General features: G+C 42.4%; 1 protein-coding gene across 1 annotated transcript in view; it reads right to left on the bottom strand.

Annotated features, from left to right (window-relative positions):
* Nucleotides 1–17,502, bottom strand: part of TMEFF2 (transmembrane protein with EGF like and two follistatin like domains 2) — a 1,040,676-nt gene that overhangs the window by 215,005 nt on the left and 808,169 nt on the right. Inside the window, exon 7 of the mRNA XM_073546700.1 lies at nucleotides 10,378–10,437. Within this exon, the coding sequence (XP_073402801.1) occupies nucleotides 10,378–10,437 (60 nt within the window). The remainder of the gene's footprint in view (nucleotides 1–10,377; nucleotides 10,438–17,502) is intronic.

Consider the following 17,502-nt stretch of genomic DNA (forward strand, 5'->3'; position numbering starts at 1 on the left):
CACTTTGGCTTATACAATGACAGATGGTGCGATCTGACACTGATGTTCCTTGAGCTTGAAGTTCACCTTTAATCATTTAGAAGTTTTTCTGGGCTCTTTTGTTACCGTTCGTATTATCCGTCACTTTGATTTGTCATCAATTTTCCTCCTGCGGCCACGTCCAGGGAGGTTGGTTACAGTCCCATGGAGCTTAAGTTTCTGAATAATATGTGCAACTGTAGTCAAAGGAACATCAAGCTGCTTGGAGATGGTCTTATAACTTTTACATTTAGCATGTTTGTCTACAATGTTCTTTCTAATCTCCTGAGACAACTCTTTCCTTCGCTTCCTCTGGTCCATGTTGAGTGTGATACACAACATGTCACCAAACAGCACATTGAGTATCTGTAGCCGTCTCTTCAGACCCACTCACTGATTCCAAGATTGTAGACACCTGTGATGCTAATTTGTGGATACAACTTGATTTAAAATGTCCCTTTTGTCACATTATTTTCAGGGGTACCATCATTTCTGTCCAGGCCTATTTCATGAGTTTTATTTTTTTTTTTAATTCTGTGGAAGGATGGTTGAAAAGCAATGTCTGACTTTCATGTGTTCTTTATCATAGATTTTTTACTTATTATTATTTTTGTCAGATTCAAATTATTTCTTTCACTACTGTGGGTTTTTCTGTCAATAAAAGAGGGGTACCAACAATTTTGACCACGTGTGTTCATTTTCAAAATGAACTTTGTTCTTGGTAAAACCCCTTTAAGTTCAACACATCTATAAAAAAAAGCGTAAAGCATGACATTAAGAATACAATTTTTATATAAAAAAATGCAACAAAGCTTTATTTTAGTCTAAGAGAAACAAATAATATGGTAAAAAATTCTGTAAAACTTAAATGAGCAATATATTTACAACTAGCTGAAGAGCCTGGCGCTGCCCGGGCATAGTAACTAACTGTGGTTAGTTATAGCAAATTATAATTATCCTCCATCCCATAGTACTGTGCCCATATACCCCTCATACATATCCTCCATCCCATAGGCCCGTGCCCATATACCCTTCATACATATCCTCCATCCCATAGTCGAGTGCCTATATACCCATCATACAGCCTCCATCCCATAGTCCCATGCCCATATACCCATCACACATCCTCCATCCCATAGTCCCATGCCCATATACCCATCATACATATTTGCCATTCCATAGTCGAGTGCCCATATACCCATCAAAGATCCTTCATCTCATAGTCCCATGCCCATATACCCATCATACATATCCTCCATCCCATAGTCCCGTGCCCATATACCCATCATACATATCCGCCATCCCATAGTCCCGTGCCCATATACCCATCATACATATCCGCCATACCATAGTCCCGTGCCCATATACCCATCATACATATCCTCCATCCCATAGTCCAGTGCCCATATACCCATCACACATCCTCCATCCCATAGTCCCGTGCCCATATACCTGTCATACATATCCTCCATCCCATAGTCCAGTGCCCATATACCCATCACACATCCTCCATCCCTTAGTCAACCATTATGACATCATAATGAGCGGCGGGGCTTGCAACCTATGATGACATCAGAGTCACCATGGCAACCATTATGACATCATAATGAGGGGCGGGGCTTGATACACACACACTTTTTCCCCATTATGTAGATAGGGGCAAAATTGTTTGGTTAATTGGAACATGCGGGGTTAAAATTTTGCCTCAAAACATAGCCTAGGACACTCTCGGGGTCCAGACGTGTGACTGTGCCAAATTTTGTGGCTGTATCTGCGACGGTGTGGATGCCAATCCCGGACATACACACATACATACATACATACACACATACATACATACACACACTTGAGCTTTATATATTAGAGATATAGAAGATATCGCAGATGAGTTGTGGTTTACACTCTGCTACACAACATTAGCTGTACTGTAGATTCCAAAATATTGTTCCAATAAGCATTTTCTTGGGCAAGAAATGTTAAAACATAAACCTTATTGTGCAATCTTAGACGATAGCTGGATTATAAGCAGTGCAAGACAGTTTTACATTTGGCTACTTTATTCAGGTTGAATTGACGCTAAATTTAAAGTAAATGAGGTAGTTTTGTTCACGGACATTACGTTATGTTTCTGTATGATAAAATCCTAAATACAGCTTTATATCGGTAATAAATCTTATCAAAATATGCAATTTCTGAGAAGTTCATGAGAACCAAAAAGTGATCGATTAATTTTCTACACACACACACACACAGATTCAAAGTCTGCATGTTATTGTATATAGTTACCAATAGTAATTTTTTTGTCAATTTTGTCAAAATAAATATTTGTAGCTTATTATTAGAATCTTTAGAGTTTGTGGGAGACTATTAACAAATCCTGGCATTGCCATATAAACACTGACCACAGTACCACACATACAAGGATTACATGTTTTGCAACTACAGTATCTTTTCAGCTATAATGAGTAGACTGGGACAGAGAGAATAGTACTTAGAGATGGGAAAAGTGATGTGAATGAAATTGGACTCTACTAGTGTTTTACAAAAATAAACATTCTAGAAAATGTAGATTTTTTGTAATATACTCCACGGTAATTCAGCAAAATGAAGGACAGCATCTTACTGAACTGTGGAGAGCTGTAAAAAAGGATTAAGAAAAACCCAAACATCACCTAAACTCACCTCACCACCTAACTTTCTGACCGCCCCCGCTGCTCTGTGGCCACTGTCTGGTCTTCTATACCTTCATGATGTCACATCTCTGACCCCGTTTACATTCTAGGCCGTAGATTTTGGGTGAAAGCATTGCATATGATCTGGGGCCTAAACACAGGTAAAAGTCCTGTGTGATCACTGAGTCACGACTTCCAGCATGCTCCAGAGGTCACTCACATGCGCAGTTAACTCCAAGGCCTGCTTGCAGTTGGAAGCCCCAGATTATAGTGAGCATCTGGCCAGGGATGTGATACAACAAATTCACAGAAGAAAGGACAGTGGTCAGGGAGTAGTTGTGGTGATAGAAAGGTGAGCGCTGAGGTGAGTGAAAGGATTTTTTTTCTTTTAGCATCTTACTTTTATTAAGTTAAGAGGGCAGGAGAAATCCTAGAACATAATTTGGAACATTACATTTGTGGAGAATAACATTGTAGTGAATCAAATTTCCTGGGAAACATCAACAGACAAATTTGATTTTGTCTGATCCACTCATCTCTAAAGGGGGTTTTACACATAGCGATATCGCTAGCAATATCGCTAAAACGTCACTGGTTTTGTGACATTATAGCGATATCGCTAGCGATATCACTATGTGTGATACTTACCTCCGACCAGCTCCCCCGCTGTCCATCGCTGATCGCGCGAGAATATCCGTATTAGGGCTCACTCATATGAGTGTAAAACACGCCGAGTGCTATGCGATAAAACATCACAAAGCACTCGAACCAGTGTTATTCCATGGGGCAGTTCAGATCTACGATTATTTTCTCATGCCAAATCGGAATCGAGAATCGGATCACGCGCACTCTTACAAGTTTATGGGTGCTTGTGAAACATTGCACTGCACTCATCCGAATGCAGTGTGATTACCGAATATGATGACAATGGAGAATATGGAGAAATTACTTTCTCTGTCTCTTCCACATCTGTTCTGCGATTCTCTGATGAGAGAGGATTGGAGCACAGAGCACTGATACTCAGCTCACACTTGCAGCAGAGTCTGAGCCAAGTGTCATTAGGAGATCACATCCGATATGGGGTTAATCTGCAGGTTAATAGCATTGTGAGCCGTCTTGAAGCCCGCACTTAGCTAAACACTGCCAGGAGGAAATTAATTTCATTCCCCCCACCAGCATTCGGATTTCAGTCACAGGGGGCGATGCTGGAGAGTATACAGAGAGGCATCTGTAACCACACCCCCATCCTTAACTGACAGCCAGGCTTAATGCAGAGCCAGTGTGAGTCAGGGTTGGGGGTTCATTAACAGCCACTTCTCTCTATACCCAGAGCGGTGACTGAATAACCTGTGAGTGAAACCTGAATGCTACCAGGAGGAATAAAGTTAATTTTCTCCCCTCAGCGTTCTCCTAAGTGCAGGCACTGGGAAAGTTATTAACGCTATTAACCTGCAGATTAACCCCTATCAGCAGGTTAATAGCGTTTTTTCAGATGATAAGCTATACTATTATGTCTCCCTTTGCAATTTTATAAGATTACACCAGCTGTAGCCAAGACACAGCAAAGTTATATTTAGCATGATATATCTGAAATCAGATTTACACTAAAAGAGAAAATAAAATAGAAGGATATGGGATTTAGAAGTTTAGAAGTTGAAAAAGGAGGAAGATGTTGCATCACATTGGTGGCTCAGACAAGAGGGCAAAACGTTCGAAAACTACAATGTAAATTTGGCACTAAAACAAAAATTAATCCATTAATATTTATTTTAGGCTTAAAAGCTAGCGTTGATTAATTTTTTAACATATACAGTACATGTGGTCAAAATTATTGGTACCCCTCGTTTAATGACAGAAAAACCCACAATGGTCACAGAAATAACTTGAATCTGACAAAAATAATAATAAATAAAAAATCTATGATAATGAACACATGAAAGTCAGACAATGCTTTTCAACCATCCTTCCATAGAATTAAAAAAAAATAAAACTCATGAAATAGGCCTGGACAGAAATGATGGTACCCCTGAAAATAATGTGACAAGAGGGACATGAAATCAAGGTGTGTCCACTAATTAGCATCACAGGTGTCTACAATCTTGGAATTAGTGAGTGGGCCTCTATAGAGGCTACACATACTCACTGTGCTGTTTGGTGACATGGTGTGTATCACACTCAACATGGACCAGAGGAAGCGAAGGAAAGAGGTTGTCTCAGGAGATTAGAAAGAAAATTATAGACAAACATGTTAAAGGTAAAAGTTATAAGACCATCTCCAAGCTGTTACAATCCATGTTTGGATCTGTGGCAGATCTGGGCTCACATATAACCTTTTTTTTTCCTTCAAGCCTCTGGCTTAATGTTAGTTTTTGCCCCCGGTGGCCGTCGGTATTATTGCAACCTTGGTGACTGCTAGTGGGTCTTGCACCCGGTGGCCGGTGGGGTTATTACAACCTAGTTGCTGCTAATGGGTTTTGCCTCCGGTGGCCGCTAGGGTTACTACATGTTAAATTAGCCAGCAGGTGTTAACCCTCCCCTCCTTCCTATAAAAGGGTGTCAGGTGCTCTGGATCACTGTTGGTGATACTGGTCATTTCCTAACCAACCTTGGAGGAGAGAGGAGCTACTGTACTTTGCAGCTCATCCAGAGCTTTGGTGTTTCAGCTGTTCAGTTGGAAGCTGTATCCGGGTGCCGTACTCTGTTGCCTCAGGAGCACTGGCAACAGAGAAAGCTAAGTTGCTTGTTTTCCCTGTTTGTTGTTTTCCCTAATGTTATATTAGTACAGCGGTGGGACCAGTGTCTGCACTAGCCAGTTCCCTAGTAAGAGAAAGGTGCAGGGCTAGTGAGGGATTCAGGTATCCTGGTCAGCAACAGGTGAAGAGCCTGTATAGGGAACGTGAGGAGTGTTCAGGGACACAGCCTCATGAGAGTGCAGGAGGTGTCCACGTCCCCGTTCCCTATTGTAGGGCCCACTGTTGTAACTGTGTCCCCGGTGTTCCCTTGTTTGTCTTGTTGTTTCAGTTACCGACCTGCTGGTCGCGTCACACAGGGCAAGTCACTACGTGGCACAAGCAGCTTGATGTTCCTGTGACTACAGTTGCACATATTATTCAGAGATTTAAGCTCCATGGGAATGAAGCGAACCTCCCTAGACGTGGCTGCAGGAGGAAAATTGATGACAAATCAAAGACGGAAAATATGAATGGTAACAGAAAAACTTAAAACAGATTAAAGGTGAACTTCAAGCTCAATGGACATACTGTAGGTGTCAGGTCACACCATCATTCATTGTATGAGCCAAAGTGGACTTCATGGGAGAGGACCAAGGAGGACAACATTGTTGAAATAAAATAATAAAAAAGCCAGACAGGAATTTGCCAAACTGCATGTTGACAAGCCATAAAGCTTCTGGGTGAATGTCTTATGTACAGTTGAGGAAAAAAATGGAACTTTTTGGCAAGGCACATCAGCTCTATGTTCACAGATGGAAAAATGAAGCATATCAAGAAAAGAACACTGCCCCTAAAGTGAAACATAGAGGAAGCTCTGTTATGTTGTGAGGCTGTTTTGCTGCATCTGCCCAGAGTGTCTAGAATCTGTGCAGGAAACAATGAAATCTCAAGACCATCAAGGGATTCTAGAGAGAAATGTGCTGCCCAGTGTAAGAAAGCTTGGTCTCAGTCGCAGGTCATGGGTCTTGCAACAGGATCATAACCCAAAACACACAGCTAAAAACACCCAAGAATGGCTTAGAGGAATACATTGGACTATTCTGAAGAGACCTTCTATGAGTCCATACTTAAATCTTATTGAGCATCTCTGGAAAGAGCTGAAACACGCCGTCTGAAAAAGGCAACCTTCAAACATGAGACAACTGGAGCAGTTTGAGGATTGGGCCAAAATACCTGTCCCAAGGTGCACAGGTCTCATTGACAGTTACAGGAATTGTTTGATTGCAGTGATTTCCTCAAAAGTTTGTGCAACAAAATGTTAAGTTAAGTGAGCCATCATTTCTGTCCAGGCTTACTTCATGAATTTTATTTCTTTTTAATTCTGTGGAAGCATGGTTGAAAAGCAATGTCTGACTTTCATTTGTTCATTTTCATAGATTTTTGATTTATTATTACTTTTGTCAGATTCAAGAAATTTCTGTCATCATTGTGGGTTTTTCTGTCATTAAATGAGTGGTACCAACAATTTTGACCACGTGTGAATGTTTGTAGCAAACAACCTATAAATATGCAAGGACCTATCGCAGTTGTAGCCGATGACTGCCATGTCCACCTCATGACATTTTATATGGTAATACCGAGAAACTAATCAGATAACTGGAACATATTGATTTTCTTTTTATTAGTGAATAATAATGATAATAAAACCATTACTGAAAATTGAGAGAATTAAACAAAAGAAGTTCCTAGAAGTAGACTATTATTAATAATGCTAAATACAAGTAACAGACCTAATACTATAAAGTAAGTAATGAGTACCCGCCATCAGCAAATCCCCATCTACCATATGGCTAGTTTAGCAATCAACCTCAAACAGCAGCCTGCTGCATCTATGAGGGGGGAACAAATATTGCAAATGGTTTTGTTGCGAGAATTAATTTTAATGCCTATTGTCTTGCATTAGTTCAAATAATTTACCCAGCTGTTGCCCACCTTCCAACTTTTCGGTGATGTAACTTCGTTGCTGCTCTGGTCTGTGCTGAAAGGCTACATCAGTGAAGTCATGTCTACAAGGCACATGACCACTGCTGCTAATAAATGGGATGAGCCCATGCCTCTAGGCAACGCTTTAGTACATAGAGATGGGAGGGACTATGGGCGTGGGGAACAGTGAATATTCATTCTCTTTAATAGCGGGCACACATGATCGCCCAGCTGCTGCAGTAAGTTGAATATTCACTGCCCCAAGTGGGCAGCAGTTAACATTCTGGCAACTGATCTCGGTGTATGAGGGTGCATGGCAGTGACATCATGCGTTGTTACATGCTGAAATTAGCTGCTGACATCAGCACAGGATGCAGCACTGTGAGGGAAAGGAAGAAAGGTGAGTATAATCATTTTTTTTGTATATGTGCACCATGATGGTGGCTATGGATATCAGGATGGGGATATGGTGCCCATGGTTACCAGGATGAGGATATTGAGGCCATGGATACCAGGATGGAGATATGGTGGCCATGGATTTCAGGAATGGGATATGGTGGCCATGGATACCGGGATGGGTATATAGGGGCCATATATACCAGGATGGGGATCATATATATACCAGGACAAGGGATATTAGTACAGAATTGGGGTAAAATTACCCCTATGACAGTGTCAGCAACAGATACCCCATAACAGTGTGTCATGACCACATTTTTTGCTTCAACTCTTTATCTTTTTTTTTCCTCCTCTAAAACCTAGGTGCGTCTTATGGTCCGATGCATCATATAGTCTGAAAAATATGATACATGCAATTAAGTAAAAAAAAAATTCTCCCCAAAGATGTCCATATTCTTTCAGAAATGAATAGGTAGAGATTTGACAATGTATGAATGTCGTAATGATAAAAAATATATGTGTATGTGCCAAACATACAAATATTGCTAAAAATGAATTCATAATGAGAAATCGTGACGCAGAGGTCAAATTATGATACAATTGTGATGAGGGGGTCATTGTAACCATAAGTGATCTTGTCTAATATAATCATAAAAACCAGAGCAATATAAATAACAAGGGCATTTTTGGTTGTGAAAAAAAGTGACAGGTAAAGTGCGAATTTTATCCATATTCATATAAATGGTATCTAAAGCAGAAAATGTCACCTTTTCTTCCAGCTAGTCCTACAGTGAGATACAATATAATGCATCATGTTGATTGATCTTTTAAGACCTCTCTCGCACTGTCAAACAATGACTTTTAGCCGCCATCACTTGCTCTCATGCTGTGATGATCTCTGTTATTTCTAATGTTATGAAGAAGAATTTATTTACAGCAGGAATATAAAGCACAGAATGTAAATGTGGTCTCTTTCCTGTGAGGGAACCCGGCTTTATTTGCCGGGGGGGCCCTGACTGATCAGCCTGTGGGTTTAATGTGCATTGCCCTCTTTTCCTAGGTGCAGGGAAAGGGTTAAAGGAAGCAAAAACTCCACCCCCCTTTAATTTTTGTATGTGCATCATTCCTCCTCCCCCTAAGGGGTATAAGACGGGGCCTGAGGCTGCTGGGCCTCTTTTGAACCTGGGAGCAAGGAGCTTCCCACCCTCCCTTCCCTTTCTTTTGTTTTTCTTCTTTTGTTATTGAGGTAATTTGGATGTTTATTATTAAGTCGGGATAACGTGCCGGGAGTCCAACAGCTTCCGGTATTGATGGTTTGGATGTTTATTATTCAAGGTAATGAAAGTCGCAGCGGTTGGCGGAAGAATAAGTCGGGTTAACATGTGTCGGGAGTCCGGTGGCATATCACCCACAGCTTCCGGTATTGAAGGTTTGGATGTTTATTATTCAAGGTAATGAAAGTCGCAGCGGTTGGCGGAAGAATAAGTCGGGATAACATGTGCCGGGAGTCCGGCGGTATATCACCAACAGCTTCCGGTATTGATGGTTTGGATGTTTATTATTCAAGGTAATGAAAGTCGCAGCGGTTGGCGGAAGAATAAGTCAGGTTAACATGTGCCGGGAGTCCGGTGGCATATCACCCACAGCTTCCGGTGTTTAATTAATCCAGAGCTGCGACCTTACCCCTCCAACAATGGGTTTTTGAGAAGATGAGAGTTATTGTAAATGTGTTACTCCCCAATTAAAGATATGTTTTCGTTAATGACTGGATTCTTTCTTTGCGTTGGGGAAAAGGGGCAAGGGTTTTTCTTGAGGTATGAGCAGTCTAGTACAATGCATCATCCGGTTACTTTTCGCAGCTTGTGGGGTCAGCAGTCTATCATTATGGCACAGAAACTATTGACATTCACTAACAAGAAAACAACAACGGCTCTCTGAATATGCTCTTATAATCAACACCGTGATTTTACAGCCGGGTGCAGCAAACAGCTGTCATTATCCCTGATTGCTCCCCATGTAACACACAACCTTTTATGATTTGGAAACTAGCAAATGCGTCTTACGCTAGATGACCCTTTGGAAAACTTAAAAAAAAGTTTTTACATCGTCATTAATCAACATTTTCTCTGGCATTCACTCCCCTGATTTACAAAAGCCTCAGACCATGAAATAAATAGAAGTTTAATCTTGTTTTTCTTGCAGATGTTTGAGATGTTTTTCATTTTAGTACAGAACATTATGTCCTTTCTAGTGAAGAGAGAACGTGTTCGCATAATGTGTTATCCAACCATGCTGGGGTGTTTTCCGAGTATCTTGGGCGTGATCGGATAATATGTTTGAGTCCCCCAAACACATGTGAGGATTGCCTGTTTGTTAGATAAACCCTACTTGTATTTAGTTTGTCTACTTCCGCAAAACATGCAACCGCAGGGACTCGAAAATATTATCCGAGCACATCCAAGATATGTGGATAACACGTTATCCGAGCACTCCTAAGATACCCGGATACCACATTATAAGAGCACATTCCCTCGTCACTAGTCCTTTCACTATCAGTTTCTCTGCATAAGACATCCAATAAAATAACCGATATATAATAATACACTGCAGAATTAAAGTAGAATGACATTTACCTGCATAATCTGTCCGTGCATAATGACTGTCCTCTGATTTTGTCGTCGCTGTAGTGTTTTCTGCCAAAAATAAATTATATTAACATTAGGAGCTACATCAAGGACAGCTGATAAGTCTCCATGCTTAGAAATTATTGTAATGATCACTAAATATTTGGCATGCAGATATGTTTCTTAGGCTGGGGTCACAGGAGCGTATATTCTCTCACTTGAATCGGGCTGATTATGTTAGTGACATTCTGCTCAAACTTTGATCAGAGTCTGAGACGAGTGTCAGTTTATTGTGATCTGATTCTCTCGCATGAGAACTTAGTTTCTTCATCCTCTCCATTGTCTGTGTTTGTGTAAATTGGACTTCACTCCGATTACATCCGAGTGTAGTCCAATGTTTTGCTTGCACACATAGACTTAAATGGGTGCACATGTTGAGATGAAGAATTGACATTAGAAAAAAATTGCTGATCAACATCGCCCCATAGTATACGATTGGGCCTTTTGTTATCCAATAAATTATCGGGTAGTACTTGTCTAAGTTATACACTCATGTGAGCGATGTGTTATTTTTGTTGTTTTTTTGGTTGTGGCCAAACAGCTCATTTGCCACATAAGACGCCAGCATTATAAAAAATCAAAACTTGGTTCTACAAGGGCTTATTTCCAGAATTGCAAGTTATCTCCTATCCATGTCCAGGATTGATAGTGGCTGCGCCATTAGTCTACAAGACCGATTTAGGGGATACTGGTTTCCAGCATTCCTCTCTCCAGGATACCCCTTCAGTATGGGCTTGGTTCTGACTGACTCCAGCAGAGGGCCATGTACCTTTTGCAAGGTTCCTGAGCTTGCAGGAGCTGCCATGATTCCTGCCATGGGGCAGAGTCCCTTATGAAGTTCTGAGTGACCATGTAATGCTTGATCAGGCTAACCACCTCATCTAGGTTGCCTGAGTCCCCTTGCCCCACCCAGAGCTGTATGGGTAACAGCAGAGTTCGCACCTACAGGTCAACTACTATGCTCTCTACCATTTGGGCTGTGCTCAAAGTCTCAGGCTTGAGCCTTTTTTTACTAGCTGTAACAAGTCATATGCCTGAGATCTAGCGGGTGGGGCCTCCACAAAGGACCACTGATTACTGACTACATTCACTGTGCCATACATATATATTAACCCCCAGCCGAGCAAGGACTTCTTTGAGTTTCCCATAGTCCTGGGTGCTCTTCCGGCTGATGTCAAAGAAAGCCTTCTGGGCATCTCCTAACAGGAATAGGGCCACCACTTTAGCCCACTAGGTAGTTGGCAAGCTCTCCCACTCCACTGTAAGTTCAAACACAGTGAGGAAAGTTTCCATGTCATCCTACAGATCGCTAACCTGAGCTTGTCCCGGGCCTTGCGACAGACCAGGGTCAGTAGTGGGGGCATCTCTCACAGGGCCGCAATCTATTGCAGAATCAAATTCTTAGTCTGTTGCTGTAGCTGCTGCTATTTGTGCTGCGCCTGCTGTTACCTCTAAAACTACAGCTGCTGATGTTGGGAAAGGACCAACTGATTTAGTATTTCCTCCATATTGTCGGCAGGCCTAAGCTGTAATGTTGCAGGCTTGATCACCAATATGCAATTTTCTTCTGGGTATGCCTTAGTTCACACTGCCCACATTTTTCATCATATGTAAAACAACGGCTTTTATGACAGTGTGTAATAAGGCAGTGAAACAAGATAATTCAATTCAAATGTCTTTATTTTGGCAACTTATGATATATCATATGTATTAATTAAGGATTTAAAACTTGAAATAGGTTTTCTTGGGCACTAGAATATAATTTTCTCGTTCCTATATTAAAGAAAGCAATCCCCCTTGTTACCTTAATTTTACATTTTGAGCTCCAATTCACCCTCCTGCATTTATTTGCACAGTTTACTATTGTTTATGCTCTGAAATTCCTTCCAGCTCTCCCTCGGTCCATGCAGACTACATTTGCCATGATACATTACACACATCTCCAACTCCCACCTTTACTGCCTGCCCATTGTGTCTAGTTATCTGTGATTGCTGGCCTGCCCACTGCACTCATAGACTTTGTTCTTTGGACTACCAAACTGGCTCAAAATACAAAAACTGACTTTCCTGTTCGCTGTCACCCTACTCCACAAACTCTCTACATAATCGCTCTCTCTTAGTTTGTCAGCAGTTTCCAGTCACTCTTCTCCTCTTTTCCAGTTCTCCTCACCTCCAAACCAGCAGCCCACTCTGACTTCCTCTGTATCTAGCCTCCCCTTTCCTTGTCATGAGTCTGCTCTCTTCTCCTCTGCTTCCATCACCCCTCCTCCTTCTCAGCAGCCTGCTCTCTTCTCCACACCCAGCCTCCCCCCGCCTGCCCTCTTTCTTATCAGTGTGCTCTCTTCTCCTCTGCATCCATCATCCATCCTCCTTCTCAGCAGCCTGCTCTCTTCTCCTCTGCTTCCATCATCCCTCCTCCTCAGCAGCCTGCTCTCTTCTCCTCTGCATCCATCATTCCTCCTCCTTCTCAGCAGCCTGCTCTCTTCTCCTCTGCATCCATCATTCCTCCTCCTTCTCAGCAGCCTGCTCTCTTCTCCTCTGCTTCCATCATCCCTCCTCCTCAGCAGCCTGCTCTCTTCTCCTCCACACCCAGCCTCCCCACCTGTGCTTTTTCTCAGCAGCCTGCTCTCTTCTCCTCTGCATCCATCGTCCCTCCTCCTTCTCAGCAGCCTGCTCTCTTCTCCTCCACACCCAGCCTCCCCCGCCTATGCATTTTCTCAGCAGCCTGCTCTCTTCTCCTCTGCATCCATCATCCCTCCTCCTTCTCAGCAGCCTGCTCTCTTCTCCTCCACACCCAGCCTCCCCCGCCTATGCATTTTCTCAGCAGCCTGCTCTCTTCTCCTCTGCATCCATCGTCCCTCCTCCTTCTCAGCAGCCTGCTCTCTTCTCCTCCACACCCAGCCTCCCCCGCCTATGCATTTTCTCAGCAGCCTGCTCTCTTCTCCTCTGCATCCATCATCCCTCCTCCTTCTCAGCAGCCTGCTCTCTTCTCCTCCACACCCAGCCTCCTCCCAGCCACCCTCTTTTTCTCAGCAGTCTGCTCTCTTCTCTTCTGCATCCATCATCCCTCCTCCTCCTCAGCAGCCTGCTCTCTTCTCCTCCACACCCAGCCTCCTCCCAGCCACCTTCTTTTTCTCAGCAGTCTGCTCTCTTCTCCTCTGCTTCCATCTTCCCTCCTCCTTCTCAGCAGCCTGCTCTCTTCTCCTCCACACCCAGCCTCCCTCGCCCGTGCTTTTTTTCAGCAGTCTGCTGTCTTCTCCTCTGCATCCATCATCCATCCTCCTTCTCATCAGCCTGCCCTGCTCTCCTCTACATCAGGCCTCCCCTTTCTGGCTATATAGGAACAATGAGTCAGATATTTGTCTGATGATCTCATTCATGCTCCTCCCCCTGCAGAGTAAAGAACACGCCTTGTATGGCATCATCATTCACTGCCCTGAGAGCTTCTGCAGAGCCACGCCCCCTCTACCAAGGCTCAGCCTGAGAGACAAGATACAAAGCAGAGGCAGGAAATCTCAGCATTTTGGGAGCTTCTATGTTACAGTTCAGGAGCAAGCAGGAGCCTTAGCAGCAAATCAATTATGATGGCTCTTTATTTGCCATAGGCTCTTGTATAACCAAACAAGCCCTTTAACTTTCACCCCTGGTGCTGGATGTACGCCCATTTCACTCCAGAACCGTCCGCTGTTGGAATAAGAGGATGATTTATTATTGGTGAGCTGACTTTTGTGCATAGAAAGTTCACAATCTCATTTCATGGCTCATTTAGGGACAGTCTAAAAAAAGGATGTTGAAATATAATTGGTCTTGGAAATACATCCCTGCTAGAATTTATTGTAAACCTAACTGATGACTGTGATGGATACTGCTGATAAATGCCATCTGCAGCCATCCGCACTCATAAATTAATGCCGCAAAATTGTATTGAACTGTTATCAGGAAAAGTTGAATGTAACTTGAAGCAATTCAGGAAAGGTTAAGGGTGGCCGCATCTGTACATTACAGCTGACAATATCAAAATAGGACACAAAATAGGTTAATTATGAAGAATCAGTATCAATTGATTAAACTTCGAAAAAATACAAAGAATTTCATATGTTGCCATAAAAAAAGAAAGCATGACAAGTTCATAATTGTCAATGCTCCTGTTCGCTGCAGTACTAGTTTATGGAACATTTTGTACAATCTATGCAGACAAGACAGAAATAACTCCACATGTCTAAATGCGGAGAGCAGAGAAAATGGTCTAATCTTCTGTTTACCACCTGTCGCTCATATAATGTACAAAGTAAGGGCTTTCCCATGTAGTTTATGGCATTTGAAAAATCAAGTGTTGCACCTGCTAACTCCATGTTAAAGCTTGACAACTCCATGGTAGATTTAAGGTTGGCTTCACATTTGCATATGGAGGATCTGTGGACTTCTGCGGACTTCCTCAGTGAAGCTCCGCCCACTGCCGCACCTCCTCCAGTCAGCTCTTCCTACGTCCGCATAATTCTGCATGCAGCCTGCGTACCCTATCTTTAACACTGGGTATGCAGGTCATGCGGATGTATATGGTTGCCTCCGCATGCATCGTTTTGATGAAGCGGCGACCCGCGTCGAACGCATCATGTTGGAATTTTATGCGGGCACCGCATCGTCAAAAGAATGCATTCGGTGGCATCCGCATACATCCGCACAACCTGTGTACCCAATGTTAAAGATAGGGTACGCAGGCCGCATGCAGAAGTATGAGGAGGTGCGGCCGTGGGCGGAGCTTCATGGAGGAAGTCTGCAGACGTCCGCAGCTCCTCCATATGCAAATGGGAAACTAGCCTTAGCGTGCCTAAAAGACGCAATGAAACTAATAATAATTTCACCCTTGTATTACTCACTGATGGATTTACCAGGCTGTTGCTGTCTTTACTGCTCCCGTAAATTCTCAATAAAATATGACAGCTAAAATACCAGCTAGGAGATATTCTGTGTAAACTGTATCCACTTGCCCTGTTGCTGTTAAGAGTTCATTGCATTCCTAATGCTCAAATGTGTATAACAGACCAGGATTTTTATTTACTGCAGGAGCCCTGTGAAATCAGGAAAAAGAAGCATAACCTTTGATAGAGCCTTCGTCATGGTTCACTTTACATTATTGATGTACAAGCCCCATTATAGATGTTATAAAGAAAGGTTAAATAAAAGGTTTAGAGAAGACAAAGAAAACGCAAATCTGATTATTCTCTCCATGCCTGATTGATGCTGTAATGTTTATTGCTATTATTACGGTGACATTTATGACAATGACAGAAGACATTCATATGTATACACACACTGCACATACATACACATGTATAGATACACTACACATACCCAAGGATATACACACACCACACATACACATGTATATAGACACTGCACATTCATATGTACACACACACTGCACATACACGTGGTTATTTAACATTTTTGTGGAAATTCAAAAACTGAAAAGTTGGGCGTGCAATATTATTCAGCACCTTTTACTTTCAGTGCAGCAAACTCACTCCAGAAGTTCATTGGGGATCTCTGAATGATCCAATGTTGTCCTAAATGACTAATGATGATAAATATAATCCACATGTGTGTAATCAAGTCTCCATATAAATGCACCTGCGCTGTGATAGTCTCAGGGTTCTGTTTGAAGCACAGAGAGCATCATGAAGACCAAGTAACACAACAGGCAGGTCCATGATACTGTTGTGGAGAAGTTTAAAGCCGGCTTTGGATCCAAAATGATTTCCAAAACTTTAAACATCCCAAGGAGCACTGTGCAAGCGATCATATTGAAATGGAAGGAGTATCATACCACTGCAAATCTACCAAGACCCGGCCGTCCCTCTAAACTTTCATCTCAAACAAGGAGAAGACTGATCAGAGATGCAGCCAAGAGGCCCATGATCACTCTGGATGAACTGCAGAGATCTACAGCTGAGGTGGGACAGTCTGTCCATAGGACAACAATCAGCCATACACTGCACAAATCTGGCCTTTATGGAAGAGTGGCAAGAAAAAAGCCATTTCTCAAAGATATCCATAAAAAGTGTTGTTTAAAGTTTGCAACAAGCTACCTGGGAGACACACCAAACATGTGGGAGAAGGTGCTCTGGTCAGATGAAACCAAAATCAAACTTTTTGGCAACAATGCCAAACGATATGTTTGGTGTAAAGGCAACACAGCTCATCACCCTGAACACACCACCCCCACTGTCAAACATGGTGGTGGCAGCATCATCGTTTGGGCCTGCTTTTCTTCAGCAGGGACACGGATGATGGTTAAAATTGATGGGAAGATAGATGGAGCCAAATACATGACCATTTTTGAAGAAAACCTGATAGAGACATACCACAAGCGACTTGCAGCTGTAATCGCAGCAAAAGGTGGCGCAACAAATTATTAAGTTAAAGGGGCCAAATAATATTGCACGCCCCACTTTTCAGTTTATGAATTTCCACAAAAATGTAAGATAACCAATAAATTTTGTTCAACTTCACAATTGTGTCCCATTTGTTGTTGATTCTTCACCAAAAATTTACATTTGGTATCTTTTTGTTTGAATCATGATATGTGGGAAAAAGTTGATAAGGTCCAGGGGGCTGAATACTTTTGCAAGGCACTGTATACACACTACAAATAAGCATGTATAAACACACACTGCACGTACACATGTACATACACACATTGCAAATCTAATATATAAAGCTCAATGTGGGTGTGCATGTATGTATGTATGTCCAGGATTGGCATCCGCACTGTCGCAGCTACAGCCACAAAATTTGGCAGTCAAACATCTGGACCCCGAGAGCGTCATAGGCTATGTTGTGAGGCGAAATTTTAACCCCACACGTTCCAATTCACCAAACAATTTAGCCCCTATCTACTTAATGGGGAAAAAGTGTATGTATGTATTGGCATCTGCACCGTCGTAGCTACAACCACAAGATTTTGCACAGTCACACGTCTGGACCCCGAGAGCATCATAGGCTATGTTGTGAGCCAAAATTTTATCCCCGCACATTCCAATTCACCAAACAATTTTGCCCCTATCTACATAA

The sequence above is a fragment of the Dendrobates tinctorius genome, unplaced genomic scaffold (assembly GCF_039654945.1).
Source record: "Dendrobates tinctorius isolate UK_male_01 unplaced genomic scaffold, ASM3965494v1 ptg000150l, whole genome shotgun sequence".
Classification (NCBI taxonomy): domain Eukaryota; kingdom Metazoa; phylum Chordata; class Amphibia; order Anura; family Dendrobatidae; genus Dendrobates; species Dendrobates tinctorius.